Genomic DNA, 22,977 nt, shown 5'->3' on the forward strand with positions numbered 1-22,977 from the left:
CATAAATAGCTATTTAGAAATAGGGGGGCTTTGAAATAATTGTATTTTCCCTTCTTCCACGAGGAAGCTGCTTTTGGGGGAGTGGATTGCTGTTGTTGCTCTGCCTGGCAGCCTCACCTTTCTTCCCCCATCCGCGAGAACAGTGCATAACTGTGTACATCATCTTAGCGTAATGACAAATGAAGCTCTTGAAAATGATGGAGGGACCGGTTCGAGAAATTCAAGAAATATAAATTTCACATCATCTGTGGATCTCAGCACGTCCTTGGAATCGAGTGTTCAGACTCGAATATTTAAAATAATTGTAATCGGAGATTCAAATGTAGGGAAGACCTGCTTAACCTTCCGCTTCACCGGTGGGAGCTTTACAGAGAAGACCGAGGCGACAATCGGTGTGGATTTCAGGGAGAAAGCAGTGGAAATAGAGGGCGAAATAATAAAGGTAAGAGCCTACTTAAGCAGCTGATCTAGAAAGGGCCGCTTTTCTCTTTCCTTGTGTCAATTAACCATTTATGTGTTCATCGCTTCAACCGTTATACATCTATGCATGACATGTCAATATACCGAGTTGAGAATTATTTATTTCCAGAGTCCATACGCAATTAAGATGTTCCATTTATATTTATATGGGTTGTTAGGTTGAATGTTTCTATTAAGTAATATATCCATCAGCAATGTTTGCATGTGTTTTGAGTTAAGGAATTGACAGTATAATTTTATGTTGCATCAGAGCACCATCACCATCATATCCTCTGAAACGAGTCGACAAACCTCTGAATGCCCCGTGCCTAACATGATGAACTAGTCCCAGTGTTTTTAGCATAGCTAATGTGATGTTTTAACAATATTTCTCTTAATCTGTCTTCTCATTGAGATTCACCATCAAAATAAAACCTGTGCTCAGTATGAAAGCATAAGCAAGAGCCTCTTTGTTCAATTATCTATTATTCATAAATGGAAGACATGCACTAATGCAGCATTGAAAACATTGGGCCTTTTATAAAAGCATATATATGGAATTAATCTGTCCTCCCTTTTCACATGTCCACTGGCTTCATAATGCAATGATCCTCCAAACATAATCATTAAACTAAGCCGGTTACCTACATTTTCCTTTGTACATTGTCCAGTTTATTATTTATTCTGATTATGTCTCAACCCATTTAATATACCATCTATCTCTGACCAATACACACGATTACTCTCTGACCACTGGATCTGTTATTACTCCTCAACAGGTGCAGGTGTGGGACACTGCAGGACAGGAACGCTTTAGGAAGAGCATGGTAGAACACTACTACCGCAATGTGCACGCTGTCGTTTTCGTTTACGATGTCACTAAGATGAACTCATTCCAGAACCTGAAGACGTGGATCCAGGAGTGCAACTGGCACCGTGTCTCACCCACTGTGCCTCGGGTACTGGTGGGCAACAAGTGTGACCTGGTTAGTCAGATACAAGTGCCCTCCAACACTGCCCTCAAGTTTGCAGACGCCCACAACATGCTGCTGTTTGAGACATCGGCCAAGGACCCAAAGGAGAGCCAAAACGTGGACTCCATTTTCATGTGCCTGGCATGTCGGCTGAAAGCCCAGAAGTCCCTGCTGTACAGGGATGTGGAGAGAGAGGACGGAAGGGTTAGGCTTTCACAAGAGACAAATATTAATAAGAGCATCTGCCCTTGCTGAGGGAAATACTGTGACTCTCCTCCACTCTGCAATGATTCCTCCTCTCCTTTTAATACTGCTGTGGCTTGAATTGAAGAATTTAACATAAACAACACGAAGATACTGTTCTAATGTTAACATTTCTTGGAGGAATGTGCATGCAGTTATTTCCATTTTTTTATTGAACGGTCTAATACGGTATTGTTGTCTGTCTGTATACACCTCTTTTTGACCCTCTTTTGCTTTACTCTCTTTCTTTGATATATTATCATTATCACATTCTGTGTTTCCTCCTAAAAATGGCCTTAAGGCAAGAGATGTTATCCAACGGTGTGTTTGTAAAATATGTTTATTAATTTTGTATTTGAGTTGTACGTGTCTGTACATTTTTGCTGTCAGTATTATTGTTTCATGCAATATACATGTGTGTAACATGATTGTCACATTCTCACAAAGGGACTTTCATGAAGACTATTCCATGTCAGACTATTTGGGTATACCAGTCAAAAGTTGACACATGTACTCATTCCAGGGTTCTTTATCATTACTATTTTTTTACATTGTAGAATAATAGTGAAGACATCAAAACTATGAAAATAACACATATGGAATCATGTAGTAACTAAAAAGTGTTAAACAAATCAAAATATATTTTAGATTCTTCAAAGTAGCCACCCTTAGCCTTGATGACAGCTTTGCACTCTTGGCATTCTCTCAATGTATCTATACAATCAGAGAGGAAGAAGCAAAGCAAGAGGAAAAATCGGTCTTCTCCATCAGGAGTTTTTGTATGGAGGTCAATGAGATTGTGTAATTTGGTCAACAAAAAATGGAATGGCTTATTTGCTATGCGAGGCATATTTGATCGAATAGAAATTTCGTAATGCTTAGGTTGTTATGAGTGTACTAATAAGTAGGACACGTGACAACTTTGAGAAAACATCGGATTTGTGCCTGTTGTTCACATGGTCAGAGTGCTATGCGGTATCCTTTGGACTTCCCTACCCTTAACCCATACCATTTTAAATTTCAACTTCAATGGGGCAGGGATGTCCCAAGGATCCCAGATATTATCGATTTTTTGGGTGGGCATTACCTTTTTCTCATTTCTTAATCCCCACGATGCATATCAAAGTAGTGAAGGTATACGCTGTATCAATTAATAAGGCTGATGAAACAGATCAAAATGTTTAGCTTAAAATGTTGATAAAGTATTATTGCTTCACATTTTAAGCGCAGCAATGTAAACACGGTGGTAGGCCGAGCGGTTTCATAGACTCTGAGATGGAAATATCCATTTGAAATTTTGAAAGATGGGAGATGTAAAGATGCAACAAATATCATGGATTACTAATATGACTAGGGTAATGCCTTTAAGCTGCTAGATAATGAAAGAAAGTTGTTTTGAAAACCAATAGAACAGGAGAGTGCATATGAGGAAGTCTTTATAAAATAATTGCCTCCACGTTTCTATGGTGGGATTTTGGCTATAGGCTGCTTTGAAGCAAGGTAAGACATGCCTCATAATAGGAAGTAAAACGTCCAGGTTTCAAACAATTAAGGAACAGCAGATGGAAAGGCTTTGCCAAATACCTTCTCAATGAAATGTTAACTAGCTACAAAGTAGTCTAAGAATGATATTATGATTATTTGCATCAATCCAGTGGCCATTTGTTTTGCAAACGCCATCTTCATGTGTGCTACAGAAACACTGCTAACCAAACAACAGTGCTAGGTGCCTGCTCAGTTGAATTAAATTCTAACTACACTCAAAAATCTAAATGTCTTAGATTTTTACCAAAAGTGGTCTCCTGATGTGGTTTAAGCATTGTTGTCAACTTAGAATATCCAATTTTGTTGTTTTCTATTAAAAAACCTATAAAAAATATGAGATTTCTCATTTTAGGTCATTGAGAGTCTATGTCACTGTTTGTCATTAAAATAAATTCACACGGCACTGTGCCTTCACCGGGTGGGCCGGTAGGGACATTTTTGGCAAAATGTGTATATACCCACTTCTCCAGGCACCACTACACCACTGCCGACACTATATTTCCTGTAAGCATTCCTAAGATCTGGAGAAGCACGTTTTGCAAACATGGAGGAGCCAGAGATAGCCAGACTAGTAAATTGGCCTAGGAAAAGAAGGAGTGTATTGGAATTAAGGCCATCAGTGCATGTTCTGCAAACAGTGCAGCGGATAAAGGCACAGCATGAGCGGGGTGAACGGATAGAGGTGGTTATGGACAGTCAGAAGGAGAAGAGTCGAATACAGTGGGAAGAAGTGTGTTGAGGAAGAATGGAGCCAAGTAACCTGACGAGAGTGAGGATGAATTAACTGTGGTGGCAGGTGTGGTGAAGACCTCTGAGTCCGAGTCTCGCCCCGATGGTCATGCAAAGGATGATTCGGGCCCAGTGGGAGTGAAAGTTTTGGAGAAAGTGGATCTCTGTCTTTTGACTGATCCATATGTAGTCTCAGGGTGGGTAGAAAAGAAGTTGGGTACTATTAAATCGGTGAAGGTAGCTCGAAGTGGATTCTTCTGTTCAGAGGGAGCTTTGTGTCACGCACCTAGGGACAAGACCTGTGACTTGCTTTGCTCTCCGGAGCCGGGCACCTTTGAAAGTAGTGATTAGTGAGGTGGCGTTAAGTGTTGAGGTGGAGCAACTGAAATGTAAGATTCCTTGTGTCTGTGATGCCCACCGTTTGGTGCGATGCAGCTCGTGGCAAGCATGGTAAAACTGGGAAGACACTGTCTGTCCTTTTAAGTTTTGAAGGAGAGGCATTACCTGATAAAGTCATGTAAGGATATGTCAGTTATCCTGTGGGAGCTTTTGGGCCGAACCCACTAAGGCATTTCAGATGCCAACCTTATGGTCATATTGCAGTCTGGTGTATTCAGGATGCTTTGAACATTAACACTCAAAATTTGACAACTTTGTTACTTTGCGATTTTGGGGGGATGAAATTTAAAGTCGGCACGATATTTTTTTAAAGTGGTTTGACACTTTATTCAGCCAGTAATTAAATGAGATAAGAAAACAGGCAAATGCTAGAAACAGTGGGTTAGAAGCAGAGATTGATCCCTGTCCTCAGGTGGAACGTTGTAACACTGCCTGGCACATGTCGTATACGACTAAACCAAGGCTCTGCACAGGAAATATTTTTTATTTATTTTACCTTTATTTAACTAGGCAAGTCAGTTAAAAACAAATTCTTATTTTCAATGATGGCCTAGGAACAGTGGGTTAACTGCCTTGTTCAGGGGCAGAACAGATTTTTACCTTGTCCACTTGGGGATTTGATCTTGCAAGCTTACTAGTCCAACGCTCTTACCACTAGGCTACCCTGCCACCCCGAAGGAAATATTAATGTTTGATGGTAGTGGGTAACCAAATCATAGATTGCAATCTCCATGTCCATAGACTGCTTTCAAGGCAAGGACACAATCATTTTGTAATTTGGGTGAACTCTCTCTTAAAATACGGCTGGATAAAAATCCTGCTTGCTCTCCAGGAGGGTTGGCCACCCCTGATCTATGTTTCCGAAGTGCTGGGTGTTTGAAAATGTTATTGTTATAACAATTACATTTCTCAAAATCCCCAAACCTTCAAGACAAATCTAATGAATATCAATATTGAGGTGGTTTATCCTAGATCCTTGCCATCATCTTACTCTACATCAGCGGTGTAAAGTATTAAGTAAAAATACTTTAAAGTACTACTTAAGTTGTTTTATTGGGGGGGTATCTGTACTTTACTTAACTATTTATTTTTGACAACTTTTACTTTTCTACATTCCTGAAGAAAATAATGTACTTTTTACACCAAACATTTTCCCTGACACCCAAAAGAACTCGTTACACTTTGAATGCTTAGTAGTACTGGAAAAATGGTCAAATTCATACACTTATCAGGAGAACATCCCTGGTCATCCCTATTGCCTCGGATCTAGCAGACTCACTAGACACATATGCTTTGTTTGTAAATTATGTTTGATCTTTGGAGTGTGCCCCTGACTGTGCATAAATAATTTAAAAAAAGAAAATGGTGCCATCTGATTTGCTTAATATAAGGAATTTGAAATGATTTATTATTTTACTTTCAATACTCACGTATATACACTACTGTTCAAAAGTTTGGGGTCAGTTAGAAAAAAAAGCACATTTTTTGTCCATTAAAATAACATCAAATTGATCAGTATTACAGTGTAGACATTGTTAATGTTGTAAATGACTATTGTAGCTGGAAACGGCAGATTTTTTTATGGAATATCTCCATCACTCCTGTGTTCCAATGGCACGTTGTGTTAGCTAATCCAAGTTTACCACTTTAAAAGGCTAATTGATCATTATAAAACCCTTTTGCAATTATGTTAGCACAGCTGAAAACTGTTGTGCTAATTAAAGAAGCAATAAAACTGTCTGTCTTTAGACTAGTTGAGTATCTGGAGCATCAACATTTGTGGGTTCGATTACAGGCTCAAAATGGCCAGAAACAAAGACATTTCTTCTGAAACTCGTCAGTTTATTCTTGTTCTGAGAAATGAAGGCTATTCCATGCGAGAAATTGCCAAGAAACTGAAGATCTCGTACAACGCTGTGTACTGCAAACTGTCTCTAACCAGAATAGAAAGAGGAGTGGGAGGCCAATTTGGTGGGTCAATTTCTCTTCACCACTGATAACCTAAAGGCCATTTTCCTCCTCATCCTTGCAGGTTCAGCTAATAGTCCACTACACCTGTCACTAGTATAAACAACCCTGAACCCATTACAGATGTTTGTATTCAAGACCAAACCTTGACTGAAGTATCCCACAGCGTCAGAATCTCCAAGTGGAATGCAATTTGCTATTGAAGTTGTGTAAACAATTTGCTAATGTCGAGCTGAACACATTCCTAGATGTATTTTGTCTAACCAAGGAATTTATATGTTCCTTTTTAGCTATGTTGTCCTTTACGACATCTTTCAGTATTTTATATTTCTTTATTGGCCCTTCTTTTAACAAGCAAGTTGACTGAGAACACAAACTATATTAATGCACAAACTGGGGACCATTTGCATGCATTGGAAGGTGACAGGTAGAATGGGCCAAAATTAAGTGTTCAAAAATCAACATGTCTTCTCTTGTGTTTTTTGTGGGGTAGGGTCTGCCTGTCTTGCCTGGACCCCCTGGGCCTCCAGGTCTTGCAGTTGCTGGGTCAGTGGGACCCATAACTGACACTCTTGCCCATAACATGCTGGTGCCAGATGTGAGTCGTAAAAATGTGGTTGTTTGCTCTGTTTTTAATGGTGGGAATTGAGTCACAAAAATATGTTGAAATTAAGTGTCCAGTATATTGAAATGAAATGCTTCCATCTCGTGAGGATAAGTAATCTACCTGGTGTTTATGTGAGACAGAAAGATGAATGGAAGTAAAAATGAATTGTTTTGTTTATGTGTTATGTGTGTGATAATATTTAACAGCATGGCAGTACATGTTAGTATTTTACTCAATTTCAGAACTATACATTAAATATGCACTTGGTTATAATGAGTCCTAATACATACATTTGTGTTACAGATAACCCCATACACCCTGGTGACATTGGATATCTCTCAACTTTATGAACATTTCAAGTAGTACAAAATCTTCCTACAGTATTTGTATTTTGGTTGTTAATATAGGGCAGACAGACAAGTTCTCTGCTTTCTCCCCTTTTCACTTGCCTCCTTTTTTGCAGTAATGCTGCAATCACTTGGTTGCATGTATGTATACTTCCTATTCATAATATTTTTAATAAAGATAATACAATTTTTAAACAATCTGCCCATTCTTTGTTTTTGTTGGCATATAAGCATTCGTATTTCTCATACCAACTGAGCCATATGTTTAAATCTGTCCACTCTGTCATCCATGGTCCAGATAGAGTGACATTTACTGTAAACATTTCTTATAAATTCTGGAAGCAGTAGGCATAGCACACATGCATACTACCTTTACTCCGGTCACTGTCGTTAATGTTATTACTTAAAGGGTTTTGAGGATATTACAGTGCCACCATCGCGGCCCGCTAACAAGGATTGCGCCCCCCCCCCCCTTGGATCCTGAGTAAAACATTTAAACATGTTAACCCTCGCAAGGCTGCTGGCCCAGACGGCATCCCTAGCTGCGTCCTCAGAGCATGCGCAGACCAGCTGGCTGGTGTGTTTACGGACATGTTCAATCGCTCCCTATCCCAGTCTGTTGTCCCCACATGCTTTAAGATGGCTACCATTGTTCCTCTACTCAAGAAGGCAAAGATAACTGAACTAAATGACTACCGCCCCAGAGCACTCACTTCTGTCATCATGAAGTGCTTTGAGAGACTAGTCAAGGATCACATCACCTCCACCTTACCAGCCACCCTAAACCCACTTCAGTTTGCATACTGCCCCAACAGGTCCACAGATGACGCAATCGCCATCACACTGTACACTGCCCATCTGGACAAAAGGAATACCTATGTAAGAATGCTGTTCATTGACTACAGCTCAGCATTAAACACCATAGTACCCACCAAGCTCATCAAAGTGGAGGCCCTGGGTCTCAACCCCGCGCTGTGCAATTGGGTCCTGGACTTTCTGATGGGCCGCCCCCAGGTGGTGAAGGTAGGAAACAACATCTCCACTTCGCTGAACCTCAACACTGGGCCCCACAAAGGTACGTTCTTAGCCCCCTCCTGTACTCCCTGTTCACCCACAACTGCGTGGCCTTGCACGCCTCCAACTCAATCATCAAGTTTGCAGATGACACAACAGTAGTGGGCTTGATTACCAACAACGACGAGACGGCCTACAGGGAGGAGGTGAGGGCCCTCAGAGTGTGGTGTCAGGAAAATAACCTCACACTCAATGTCAACAAAACAAAGGAGACGATCGTGGACTTCAGGAAACAGCAGAGGGATCAGCCTCCTATCTACATTGACGGGACAGTAGTGGAGAGGGTGGAGAGTTTTAAATTCTTCGGCGTATACATCACGGACAAACTGAAATTGTCCACCCACACAGACAGCGTGGTGAAGAAGGCGCAGCAGCGCCTCTTCAACCTCAGGAGGCTGAAGAAATTCGGCTTGTCACCAAAAACACTCACAAACTTTTACAGATGCACAATCGAGAGCATCCTGTCGGGCTGTATCACCGCCTGGTACGGAAGCTGCCCCGCCCATAACCGGAAGGCTCTCCAGAGGGTAGTGAGGTCTACACAACGCATCACCGGGTGCAAACTACCTGCCCTCCAGGACACCTACACCACCCGATGTCACAAGAAGGCCAAAAAGATCATCAAGGACAACAACCACCTGAGCAACTGCCTGTCATTGATCATATGCTATCATCCAGAAGGCGAGGTCAGTACAGGTGCATCAAAGCGGGGACCGAGAGACTGAAAAACAGCTTTTATCTCAAGGCCATCAGACTGTTGAACAGCCATCACTAACATTGAGTGGCTGCTGCCAACATACTGACTCAACTCCAGCCACTTTAATAATGGAAAAATGTATGTAATCAATTTATCACTAGCCACTTTATATTATATAATGTTTACTTACCCTACATTACTCATCTCATATGTATTTACTGTACGCTATACCATCTACTGCATCTTGCTATCTTGATGTAATTAAATGTATCACTAGCCACTTTAAACAATGCCACTTTATATAATGTTCTCATACCCTACATTACTCATCTCATATGATCAATGATCATGAGGAAGCTGGAATTCTTACTGGTTGGTAGGTGATCAAATACTTATGTCATGCAATAAAATGCAAATTAATTACTTAAAAATCATACAATGTGATTTTCTGGATTTTTTTTTTTCCGTCTCTCATAGTTGAAGTGTACCTATGATAGTAATTACAGACCTCTACATGCTTTGTAAGTAGGAAAACCTGCAAAAATCGGCAGTGTGTCAAATACTTGTTCTCCCCACTGTATATACTGTACTCTATACCATCTACTGCATCTTGCCATCTTGATGTAATGTATCACTAGCCACTTTAAACAATGCCGCTTTATATGTTTTCATACCCTACATTACTCATCTCATATGTATATACTGTACTCTATACCATCTACTGCATCTTGCCTATGCCGTTCGGCCATCACTCATTTATATATTTTTATGTACATATTCGTATTCATTCCTTTACACTTGTGTGTATAAGGTAGTTGTTGTGAAATTGTTAGGTTATATTTCTTGTTAGATATTACTGCATGGTCGGAACTAGAAGCACAAGCATTTCGCTACACTTGCATTAACACCTGCTAACCATGTGTATGTGACAAATAAATTGTATTTTATTTTATTCTAGCCGAAGTCCAGCGCGCTATCGACCGTGCCGCAAAAGCATGCACGGGCATGGGTCGTTACAATATAATACACCTAGAATGTCCCACATATTTTCCTAAACTAACAAAACCAGGCTAATACACTGCTAGCTGGCACTCAAAAATGTATAAAACATATACTTTATAGAATTGTCATAAATTACCTGCAATCGTGGGACACACACCGTATGGGTGAATGATGAGTAGTCGACGGGATGTAAATAGCACTCCTAAAGAAGATGCATTTTCGAGTTGCCTACCAACTTCAAAGAGGGAACATTAGCTAGCATAAAATCCACATGGCAAACTGAGATTCGGCAAATAACATATAAAGTGGTTTATTTGACACCAAACCAACAACAGTAGTTATTAATAACACAAATTGCTAATGTACGATGTAAAATGTGTATTTTATGATGTAATGTCAACTTTATGTCAACTTGGAATACAAAATGCTGCTCACATGTTTATTGGTTTTGGAAAGCGAATTAATGTCCAAATAAGACCTGGCACTGCCATCTGCATGATAATGAATTCAGTGTCATTGTCAAGCAATATCCTAAATAGACATAGGGCCCATGATAATGCACCTATATGTGACTGGATTCAGGAAATGAGGCGTAGGTCCCAAGTCACGACTTCACATGAGTGCTGGTTGAACGTCCAGAAATTGTAGTTCTAACCCCTTTGTGGTTTGTTGAGAATAATTATTTATTAAAATGTGCTACTTCGACCCCTCCATGGCCTCGAGTCTTCCCTCTCCAGCAAAGCCAATTTATCGGAAATTACGAGTCTGCAAGGCTTTATCTCTAAATTGGTTTCTCTGTAGGTTACATACTTAACCCTCTAAAATCATTTTTGGACCGTTAAATGTTGCGGGAGCCAGGCAGGATCAGAAGATATTTTAGTTAAAGATGACAATGGTGATCTAGATATTCAAATTACAATATTTACAAAATAATCTAAATTGACTTGCCATGTTAAATAAAAATATATTTACAAACTCCCCAACTAACAGGTCAATGAAAATACAATACTTTGGAAGAAGCAAACCTGTCTAATCCATTAATCTCAGTTTGGGGTATGCCAGGCTCAAATCAGGTTCTCCTCACCATGACATAAACAGTAAATTACATGCAACCATGGCCTGTATCACATCTAACAATTAAACAGAAATGTGCTTCTTTTAACTCCAAAAGAGCAATAAAACATACAATTGTTAACAAAGGGCAGGAATACAATGACATAAACTAAAACAGAATGGACATGTTAAAAAAAAAGAAACAAACAAATAGACAAGGCAATACCTGTGTTGTCTGTCTGTGCCAGTTCGTCTTGTTTGTCAAGCTTACCAGCATTTGTCCTAACAGCGCCTGTCTTTTTCCAGCCTCGCTTTTCTTGTCCATCTGGTTTTTGACCCTTGCCTGTCCTGACCCTGTACCTGCCCGTCTAACCATTCTGCCGGTCCCTGAGCCTGCCTGCCGTCTTGTACCTTTGCTCCTACTCTGGATCATCCACCCCTGCCTGCCTTGACCTGTCGTTTGCCTGCCCCTGTTACAATAAACATTGTTACTTCACACAGTCTGCACTTGGGTCTTACCTTTGTACCTGATAAATATACAGTACTGTGCAAAGGTTTTAGACAGGTGTGATAAAAGGCTGTAAAGTAAGAATGCTTTCAGAAATAGACATGTTAGTAGTTTATTTATCAATTAACAAAATGCAAATTGAATGAACAGAAGAAAAGTCTACATCAAATCAATATTTGGTGTGACAGCCCTTTGCCGTCACAACAGCATCAATTCTTCTTCACACTTGCACACAGTTTGAAGGAACTCGGCAGGTAGGTTGGCCCAAACATCTTGGAGAATGAGCCACAGTTCTTCTGTGAATTTAGGCAGCCTCAGGTGCTTCTCTCTCTTCGTGTAGTAATCCCAGACAGACTCGATGATGTTGAGATCAGGGCTCTGTGGGGGCCATACCATCACCTCCAGGACTCCTTGTTCTTTACACTGAAGATAGTTCTTAATAACTTTGCTGTATGTTTGGATTCGTTGTCATGCTGCAGAATACATTTTGGGCCAATCAGATGCCTCCCTGATGGTATTGCATGATGGATAAGTATCTGCCTGTACTTCTCAGCATTGAGGAGACCATTCATTCTGACCAAATCCCCAACTCCATTTGCAGAAATGCACCCCCAAACTTCCAAGGAACCTCCACCATGCTTCACTGTTGCCTGCAGAGACTCATTTGTGTACCGCTCTCCAGCGAACAAATTGCCTTCTGCTACAGCCAAATATTTCACATTTTGACTCATCAGTCCAGAGCACCTGCTGCCATTTCTCTGCACCTCAATTCCTGTGTTTTCGTGCATAGCTGAGTCGCTTGGCCTTGTTTCCACGTCGAAGGTGGATGGGTGTACCAGGGTCCCACTGTTTTCTACCAATTCTGAGCTGATGGCACTGCTGGACATCTTCCGATTGCGAAGGGAAGTAAGCATGATGTGTCTTTCATCTGCTGCAATAAGTTTCCTTGGCCAACCACTGCGTCTATGGTCCTCAACGTTGCCCGTTTCTTTGTGCTTCTTCAAAACAGTTTGGACAGCATATCTGGAAACCCCTGTCTGCCTTGAAATGTCTGCCTGGGAGAGACCTTGCTGATGCATTACAACTACCTTGTGTTCTGTTGCTGTGCTCAGTCTTGCCATGGTGTATGACTTTTGACAGTAAACGGTCTTCAGCAACCTCACCTTGTTAGCTGAATTTGGCTGTTTTATTCCTCCTACACAGCTGTTTCTGTTTCAGTTAATGATTGTTTTTCAACCTACATATTGAATTGATGATCATTAGCACCTGTTTGGTATAATTGTTTAATCATACACCTGACTATATGCCCACAAAATACCTGACTTTGTGCAAGTGTACCTACAAGAATTGATGCTGTTTTGAAGGCAAAGGGTGGTCACACCAAATATGGATTTGATGTAGGTTTTTCTTCTGTTCACTCACTTTGCATTTAGTTCATTGATAAATATAATCTATTAACATGTCTATTTTTGAAAGCATTCTTACTTTACAGCATTTTTTCACACCTGCCGGAAACTTTTGCACAGTACTGTGTGTGCATATTTTCTCATCAGGCCATGGAGAAACCTCCGTTCTAGCACCAGACTGAAGGTTCCCTCCAGATTGGTCCTCAATCTGTTACTCTGCAGTCTGTGGAGTGGTGTCTGGAAGCGACTGCTGGTGGGTGACCATCGATGGAGAACGCTGTTCTTCCTCTCCATCGTCTTGAGTTTTATGTAATCAGAAAGGTTCTAAATAATTTGACCAGGGAGATCAATTATATTCATTGATCTAACAATTGCACTGTTAAAAACTGAGGAAGTACCTCTCGATCTGCACAAGCTGAAAAACAGCTGTTCAGTCTCCACTTTCCTGCTGTGCCCTGAAAATATAAAATGGATTGGAGAGGGCATACAATAATGCATGCCGAAAAGTAACAACTTTGTTAAGTCATTTGAAATTGATTACATACATTGCAATTGTATGTTGCTGGAGCATTGCTGGAGCATTGCAACATACTCCTCCCAGCAAAGAGCAGGTTTTTGCCTTTCAAGGGTGACACCTACATTCCTGCCCCAATCCCTAATGGTGTCCAGTGTTGTTCCTAAAACATAACAACAGTGACAGATGTGACAACATTTCTAATCAATACTGAAATGCTTAGATTATTGATTCAATGGTTTACCTGAAAGAGACTGCAATTTCTGCCATTTCCCTTTCTGCCTCTGTTGCAACTTCTGTTGCTCGGGAAAACCTCTGTAGCAGAGAGTCCACTAAATAAAAAAAACAGGAAATGTTAAGAACATCACTAGAGTCAACCAGCATCAAGTAAATGAATAAAAATTCCAAGTGTACTAGCGTTGCCTCTGGCATATCTTTTTCCCATGGTAGAGAAGTGCATCAGTCAGGAGGTCAATACGATGGGACGGCGTAATTTTTGGGGTGATCTTCCCAAAGCGCCTCAGATACGACCACAGGCTCCCCATCTGCCAGTCCAGCACTTTCGACATATCGGGTGTTGAACTTCCTCTAGAAATATGAAATCATGTCATACCATGGTAAAAGGGTTATTTGATTAAACCTTATAAAATATGAATAAATACCTACTGATAATATTAATGATAATGTTCAAGTACCTGACATGGCAAGTCATGTCCATAAGCATGGAAAACTGGCACAACGAATTTGGTCCCATGCTTCAATTCAGGAAGGTTTCTCTTAAAAGTTATGGACAAAATGTTCATGTCAAAAGAAAATTGGGAGAAAACTGCTATTCAAATCTTCAAATGTTAAAAAAAGGTTGATTACGTGCACATGTGGCTGCATCTTGCGTGCAAATGTCATACATGAAGATGCGATTTATGTTCTTGCCTCTCATCTCTCATAGCAGGTACACTGCATTTGATAAACTACAGAAGAGATGCATCATTATTTGCAAACTAGGTTAATCAAAACCTGAAGAAAAAAACTGAAAAAGAAAAAAAACTAATTATTACTGCATCCCACCTTTCACCCTTTTCCATGTTCAAGAAGTGAAGTGGGTGCTCATGCTTGCAGGAAACCCCCAACACGCCTGTCTCATCCAAATTCGTTGTTTTGGCTTTGGACCTGATGGCGTTGCCCTCTTGAAATCCATGGCAACCCTAAAAAAATTGCAAATAAATTCAAGTACAGTACAGTTATAATGGTTCCTCTTTTAAATTAAATTGACATTCCAACAGTTTTCCCTCCAATCAGTGAATGGGAAATAGATCAAGTTGTGTTTGTGATTTTAGAGTGTGGGTCAGATCATTCTCCTGGTGAAACTTTTGTCATTTGTTGCCTGAAGCAGATCACACACAGTAGTGCAGGTTCAGTGCCTAAATGGATGTTGCACGAGAACCAGTAATATTACATTCAACATACACAATAACAACATACCGTCACCAACCATAAGACCACTGAGTCAAACAGATGAAGTGGAGGGACAACTGCATCATTTAAATATGAATTAGTGGCAAAGTTTGATGTCATGAGTTCAAATAATTCAAGATTTTGTTCACATTCCCTTCCAGTTGTGCATAAGGTAACAATGAAAGGTATCCTTAAAATGCAATGCATATTACATTCAGGCATTACCCGTTGGTAATATGGTCTAACAAATGGATCGATTCACATCAGCTTGGTTTGCAAAGTACTTTTCCCCATGTTTTGGTGGCTCATAACTTGATCCAGACGACTTTTTCCTAGGCAAACCAAAAAGCCTATCCGCTGCTACCACCACTATTCCATTGTCCTGTAAAGAGATGTCAAATATAATTGGATACAACTTTATAGTTTTTGGACCCCAGGAAGAGTAGCTGCTCAGTTGTAACAGATCATGGGGATCCCAATAAACAAAAAAAATGAAAGACTATAAGTCTATTAGTCTGTACAATTGTTTGACAAAAAATGGAACGGATGTTTCTAATAGATCATTTGTGTTTATAAAAGAGGAAGACATCACAAATCTTATGCTTTGATGTGTTTTGTGGGGGTGATAAAACATTTAATAGGCCAAAAAATACAACAAACCTTGGGACAGAGCGGGCACTGAGTTCCATCGGCAGTTTCTGGGGCCAGACGGCGCAACATATCATGTTCCGACATAGCATGTCGGAACTCCTCATAGGCCTCATTTGTCAGGGCAGTTTACAAGTCTCTTCCCTGAAATGAATGAACAGTGTCACTTAAAGGCCCTCTGATTCATTACTGCATTCCATCAGAGTAGGCCATCAACACATACAGCAAATGCATCTTCACATACAAGTAGCACATGGTTTCTGTGACAGATCTGTTTATCAAAACAGGAATTTGGTTAGGAACTTTTGCAGACAAAGTAGACATAGTATAGAATCAGATTATAAAAGTGATTATTTACTGTCCTATGAGAAAAATGTTATGACAGGTATATGGCCCTCAGTGAAACACCACTCTCAAGCTGCAGGCTGGTTATCTGCTTGAGTAGTGAGCAGACCACTGCGGTCTGAGGCTGGCGGGGTGTGCAAGGTCAGAACATGTACCTGACCAATGACACTGCTTCCGGTTCACACTGGCAGAGCTCTACTCGCACATCATGCACGCGGCCTGTATGAAGAAATATTGTTAGTCATGAAAAGTTCCATTAAAAAGAATGGAGTAAAAACATGTTTTTTTTTCTTTGGCATATCTGTGATGTGTAATGGCACAATCCACAGTCAGGAATTCAGTTTCACCATCATTCAGGGTCAACAACGTAGAAAACTTTGTATTTCACATAGTAAACATAACCAACAAGAGCAAGAAGTTTAGGTTTGGTGAAAAATGAATGGGCAATAACGTTGCATCTGGGTGCTTAATAATTAGCCTTGTCCCAGCCATGACAGCCGATAGGGCAGAAGCCTATCTCCTGTTTCAGTGGTGTGAGGCAACTTGATATACAAGTATACCCCTTGGACAGGATGCTAGTCTATCGCAATGCCTTACCCCAAATCCATCTGCTTAATGCGGCGTGCCAAGCAGAGCATCAGGTTACACTTTTTAGAGTCTTTCGTATGACTGAACTGAGGATCTCAGGGCCGACACTAACCCCAACCCCACTGAGTTGATGGGTGCATTCTGCTTTAAATAAACAACATCCGCTGCAGATTGTCAGCTGTTGTAACATAAAACCTCAGTTTTGAGTTTTCTCCTTCAATGATTTAAGGGAAATCACGTACCGAAACTGTCTTGTTCACTTTTAATATCTGCAAAACCATGTCTTCCGATTTGTAAAGGGGTGGCCAGCCAGTTATAAGTCTCCCATGACAACAAGAACTATCACATTGACTATATCCAGTAATAGTTTCTTATTGCGCTTTTTTTATGGCGGTTTTGGAGCAGTGGCTTCTTCCTTGCTGAGCGGCCTTTCAGGTTAAGTCGATATAGAACTAATTTTACTGTGGATATAGATACTTTTGTACCTGTACCTGACTCAAATTATGTCAATTAGCCTATCAGAAGCTTCTAAAGCCATGACATAATTTTCTGGAATTTTCCAAGCTGTTTAAAGGCACAGTCAACTTAGCATATCTAAACTTCTGACCCACTATAATTGTGATACAGTGAATTATAAGTGAAATAATCTTTCTGTAAACAATTGTTGGAAAAATGACTTGTGTCATGCACAAAGTAGATGTCCTAACCGACTTGCCAAAACTATTGTTTGTTAACAAGAAATTTGTGGAGTTTTAATGACTCCAACCTAAGTGTAGGTAAACTTCCGACTTCAACTGTAGGTAACCTAACATTAGCTAGCTTGCTAGCATAGCTGGACTAGCTAAGTGAGCTATCTAGCTAACGTTCGAGTCCTGTATTGAACTCTGAAAGCCATTCCCTAAATTATATAGCTATCTTTTTTTAGTATACAGTGCATTTGGAAAGTCTTCAGACCCCTTCCCTTTTTCCACATTTTGTTACGTTACAGCCTTATTCTAAAATGTATTAAATAAAACAAATCCTCATCAATCTACACACAATACCCTACAATGACAAAGCAAAAACAGGTTTTTACACATTTTTGCACATTTATTACAACAACAAAAAAATGAAATACCTTATTTACATTGGGAACCAAGTTGGTCTACACGGACAAGTTCTGGCCTGGTTTAGATCTTATCTGTCGGAAAGATATCAGTTTGTCTCTGTGAATTGTTTGTCCTCTGACAAATCAACTGTAAATTCCGGTGTTCCTCAAGGTTCCGTTTTAGGACCACTATTGTTTTCACTATATATTTTACCTCTTGGGGAAGTCATTCGAAAACATAATGTTAACATTCACTGCTATGTGGATGACACACAGCTGTACATTTCAATGAAACATGGTGTAGCCCCAAAATTGCCCTCGCTGGAAGCCTGTGTTTCAGACATAAGGAAGTGGATGGCTGCAAACATTCTACTTTTAAACTCAGACAAAACAGAGATGCTTGTTCTGGGTCCCAAGAAACAAAGAGATCTTCTGTTGAATCTGACAAATAATCTTGATGGCTGTACAGTCGTCTCAAATAAAACTGTGAAGGACCTTGGCGTTACTCTAGATCCTGATCTCTCTTTTGATGAACATATCAAGACTGTTTCAATGACAGCTTTTTTCTAGTTACGTAACATTACAAAAATCAGAAATGTTCTGTCCAAAAATTATGCAGAAAAATGTATCCATGCTTTTGTTACTTCTAGGTTAGACTACTGCAATGCTCTACTTTCTGGCTACCCGGATAAAGCGCTAAATAAACTTCAGTTAGTGCTAAATACGGCTGCTAGAATCCTGACTAGAACCCCAAAATGTGATCATATTACTCCAGTGCTAGCCTCCCTACACTGGCTTCCTGGCAAGGGATGATTTCAAGGTTTTACTGCTAACCTACAAAGCATTACATGGGCTTAATCCTACCTATCTTTCCGATTTGGTCCTGTCGTACATTTTTATTTTATTTTTTTATTTCACCTTTATTTAACCAGGTAGGCAAATTGAGAACACGTTCTCATTTACAATTGCGACCTGGCCAAGATAAAGCAAAGCAGTTCGATACATACAACAACACATAGTTACACATGGAGTAGAACAAACATACAGTCAATAATACAGTGAAAAATAAGTCTATATACAATGTGAGCAAGTGAGGTGAGATAAGGGAGGTGAAGGCAAACAAAATATATATAAAAATAAATAAAAATATAAAAAGGCCATGGTGGTGAAGTAAATACAATATAGCAAGTAAAAAAAACACTGGAATGGTTGGTTTGCAGTGGAAGAAAGTGCAAAGTAGAGATATAAATAATGGGGTGCAAAGGAGCAAAAATAAATAAATGAATACAGTAGGTAAAGAGGTAGTTGTTTGGGCTAAATTATAGATGGGCTATGTACAGGTGCAGTAATCTATGAGCTGCTCTGACAGCTGGTGCTTAAAGCTAGTGAGGGAGATAAGTGTTTCCAGTTTCAGAGATTTTTGTAGTTCGTTCCAGTCATTGGCAGCAGAGAACTGGAAGGAGAGGCGGCCAAAGGAAGAATTGGTTTTGGGGGTGACCAGAGAGATATACCTGCTGGAGCGCGTGCTACAGGTAGGTGCTGCTATGGTGACCAGCGAGCTGAGATAAGGGGGGACTTTACCTAGCAGGGTCTTGTAGATGACCTGGAGCCAGTGGGTTTGGCGACGAGTATGAAGCGAGGGCCAGCCAATGAGAGTGTACAGGTCGCAGTGGTGGGTAGTGTAAGGGGCTTTGGTGACAAAACGGATGGCACTGTGATAGACTGCATCCAATTTATTGAGTAGGGTATTGGAGGCTATTTTGTAAATGACATCACCGAAGTCGAGGATTGGTAGGATGGTCAGTTTTACAAGGGTATGTTTGGCAGCATGAGTGAAGGATGCTTTGTTGCGGAATAGGAAGCCAATTCTAGATTTAACTTTGGATTGGAGATGTTTGATGTGAGTCTGGAAGGAGAGTTTACAGTCTAACCAGACACCTAGGTATTTGTAGTTGTCCACATATTCTAAGTCAAAGCCGTCTAGAGTAGTGATGTTGGACAGGCGGGCAGGTGCAGGCAGCGATCGGTTGAAGAGCATGCATTTAGTTTTACTTGTATTTAAGAGCAATTGGAGGCCACGGAAGGAGAGTTGTATGGCATTGAAGCTCGCCTGGAGGGTTGTTAACACAGTGTCAAAAGAAGGGCCAAAAGTATACAGAATAGTGTCGTCTGCGTAGAGGTGGATCAGAGACTCACCAGCAGCAAGAGCGACATCATTGATGTATACAGAGAAGAGAGTCGGTCCAAGAATTGAACCCTGTGGCACCCCCATAGAGACTGCCAGAGGCCCGGACAACAGACCCTCCGATTTGACACACTGAACTCGATCAGAGAAGTAGTTGGTGAACCAGGCGAGGCAATCATTAGAGAAACCAAGGCTGTCGAGTCTGCCGATGAGGATGTGGTGATTGTCAGAGTCAAAAGCCTTGGCCAGGTCAATGAATATGGCTGCACAGTATTGTTTCCTATCGATGGCGGTTAAGATATCGTTTATGACCTTGAGCGTGGCTGAGGTGCACCCATGACCAGCTCTGAAACCAGATTGCATAGCGGAGAAGGTATGGTGGGATTCGAAATGGTCGGTAATCTGTTTGTTAACTTGGCTTTCGAAGACCTTAGAAAGGCAGGGTAGGATAGATATGGGTCTGTAGCTGTTTGGGTCAAGAGTGTCCCCCCCTTTGAAGAGGGGGATAACCGCAGCTGCTTTCCAATCTTTGGGAATCTCAGACGACACGAAAGAAAAGGCTAGTAATAGGGGTGGCAACAATTTCAGCAGATAGTTTTAGAAAGAAAGGGTCCAGATTATCTAGCCCGGCTGATTTGTAAGGGTCCAGATTTTGCAGCTCTTTCAGAACATCAGCTGACTGTATTTGGGAGAAAGAGAAATGGGGAAGGCTTGGGCGAGTTGCTGTGGGGGGTGCAGTGCTGTTAACCGGGGTAGGGGTAGCCAGGTGGAATGCATGACCAGCCGTAGAAAAATGCTTATTGAAATTCTCAATTATAGTGGATTTGTCGGTGGTGACAGTGTTTCCTATCTTCAGTACAGTTGGAAGCTGGGAGGAGGTGTTCTTATTCTCCATGGACTTTACAGTGTCCCAGAACTTTTTTGAGTTTGTGTTGCAGGAAGCAAATTTCTGCTTGAAAAAGCTAGCCTTGGCTTTTCTAACTGCCTGTGTATATTGGTTCCTAGCTTCCCTGAAAAGTTGCATATCACGGGGGCTGTTTGATGCTAATGCAGAACGCCATAGGATGTTTTTCTGTTGGTTAAGGGCAGTCAGGTCAGGAGAGTACCAAGGGCTATATTTGTTCCTGGTTCTAAATTTCTTGAATGGGGCATGCTTATTCAAGATGGTGAGGAAGGCATTTAAAAAAAATATCCAGGCATCCTCTACTGACGGGATAAGATCAATATCCTTCCAGGATACCTCGGCCAGGTCGATTAGAAAGGCCTGCTCGCTGAAGTGTTTCAGGGAGCGTTTGACAGTGATGAGTGGAGGTCGTTTGACCGCTGACCCATTACGGATGCAGGCAATGAGGCAGTGATCGCTGAGATCTTGGTTGAAAACAGCAGAGGTGTATTTGGAGGGCAAGTTGGTTAGGATGATATCTATGAGGGTACCCGTGTTTACGGAATTGGGGTGGTACCTGGTAGGTTCATTGATAATTTGTGTGAGATTGAGGGCATCAAGCTTAGATTGTAGGATGGCTGGGGTGTTAAGCATGTTCCAATTTAGGTCGCCTAGCAGCACGAGCTCTGAAGATAGATGGGGGGCAATCAGTTCACATATGGTGTCCAGAGCACAGCTGGGGGCAGAGGGTGGTCTATAGCAGGCGGCAACGGTGAGAGACTTGTTTTTAGAGAGGTGGATTTTTAAAAGTAGAAGTTCAAATTGTTTGGGAACAGACCTGGATAGTAAAACAGAACTCTGCAGGCAATCTTTGCAGTAGATTGCAACACCGCCCCCTTTGGCCGTTCTATCTTGTCTGAAAATGTTGTAATTAGGGATGAAAATGTCAGAATTTTTGGTGGTCTAACTAAGCCAGGATTCAGACACGGCTAAAACATCCGGGTTGGCAGAGTGTGCTAAAGCAGTGAACAAAACAAACTTAGGGAGGAGGCTTCTAATGTTAACATGCATGAAACCAAGGCTATTACGGTTACAGAAGTCATCAAAAGAGAGCGCCTGGGGAATAGGAGTGGAGCTAGGTACTGCAGGGCCTGGGTTCACCTCTACATCACCAGAGGAACAGAGGAGGAGTAGGATAAGGGTACGGCTAAAAGCTATGAGAATTGGTCGTCTAGAACGTCTAGAACAGAGAGTAAAAGGAAGTTTCTGGGGGCGATAAAATAGCTTCAAGGAATAATGTACAGACAAAGGTATGGCAGGATGTGAATACAGTGGAGGTAAACCTAGGTATTGAGTGATGATGAGAGAGATATTGTCTCTAGAAACATCATTGAAACCAGGTGATGTCATCGCATATGTGGGTGGTGGAACTGAAAGGTTGAATATGGTATAGTGAACAGGGCTAGAGGCTCTACAGTGAAATAAGCCAATAAACACTAACCAGAACAGCAATGGACAAGGCATATTTACATTAAGGAGAGGCATGCTTAATCGAGTGATCATAAGGGTCCAGTGAGTAGAGGTTGGTTGGGGTCACGGCGATCCAGACAGCTGGCCGGGTAGATGGCTATCGGTAGCAAGATAGCATAGGATGGAAGTCTATTTTTAGACACCTCGTGCGTTTCCGTCGGTAGATTAGTGGGGTTCCGTGTGGTAGAGGGGATCAATCCAATTGGCAAAATAGATATAGTGACCCAAGAAAATATTGTCCGATATACTTATTCAGATAGCAGCCGATAAGACAGCTAACGATTAGCGGGCCCCAGATGAGCGTTCAGGTAACGTTGCGACGGAGGTGCCAGTTGGATAACTCCCTCGGGCAGATAATGTCGGCAGTCAGTCGTGAAGGCCCGATGGGGCTCCGCATCTGCAGCAACAACAACAACAAAAAAAAAACGGGTCCGGATAGGTGACTGTAGCCCAGGAATGGCTGATGGAACTCCTCAGCTGGCTAGCTCCGGAATAATTTAAGTTTGCTCCGGGATCGACGTAAGCCAATAGTCACACGGTTTGCAGCTAGCTAGCTGCGAAATCAAGGTGCAAACGTCCAGAGCCTGCGGCTCAAATCCGGGGACACTGAGAAAAATAGGCCCGGTATGCTCCGGTCCGAGTCGCGTTGCACAAAAGTGCCGATAGATTATCGAGCTAAAGGAATAGCTGAAGACCACAAAACGTGGGCAGCTGAAACACCAACGCTAGCCAGC

The 22,977-nt window shown here is 41.3% G+C and overlaps 1 protein-coding gene across 1 annotated transcript; it reads left to right on the forward strand.

The window, feature by feature from the left end:
• Nucleotides 1–172: 172 nt before the first annotated feature.
• LOC120047094 (ras-related protein Rab-33A-like) lies at nucleotides 173–1,688 on the forward strand. Its single transcript, XM_038992635.1, has 2 exons — nucleotides 173–442; nucleotides 1,239–1,688. The coding sequence occupies exons 1-2, from the start codon at nucleotides 173–175 to the stop codon at nucleotides 1,686–1,688; spliced, it is 720 nt and encodes a 239-aa protein (XP_038848563.1).
• The last annotated feature ends 21,289 nt before the right edge of the window (nucleotides 1,689–22,977 follow it).

This window comes from Salvelinus namaycush, chromosome 5 (assembly GCF_016432855.1).
Source record: "Salvelinus namaycush isolate Seneca chromosome 5, SaNama_1.0, whole genome shotgun sequence".
NCBI classification, from domain to species: domain Eukaryota; kingdom Metazoa; phylum Chordata; class Actinopteri; order Salmoniformes; family Salmonidae; genus Salvelinus; species Salvelinus namaycush.

What these genes read in the sequence shown, in the direction of transcription:
- LOC120047094 (XM_038992635.1), top strand. Translation starts at nt 173, where the DNA reads ATGACAAATGAAGCTCTTGAAAATGATGGAGGGACCGGTTCGAGAAAT. An exon ending in TAGAGGGCGAAATAATAAAG is followed by an intron (nt 443 to 1,238) that starts GTAAGAGCCTAC and finishes ACTCCTCAACAG; the next exon opens with GTGCAGGTGTGGGACACTGC.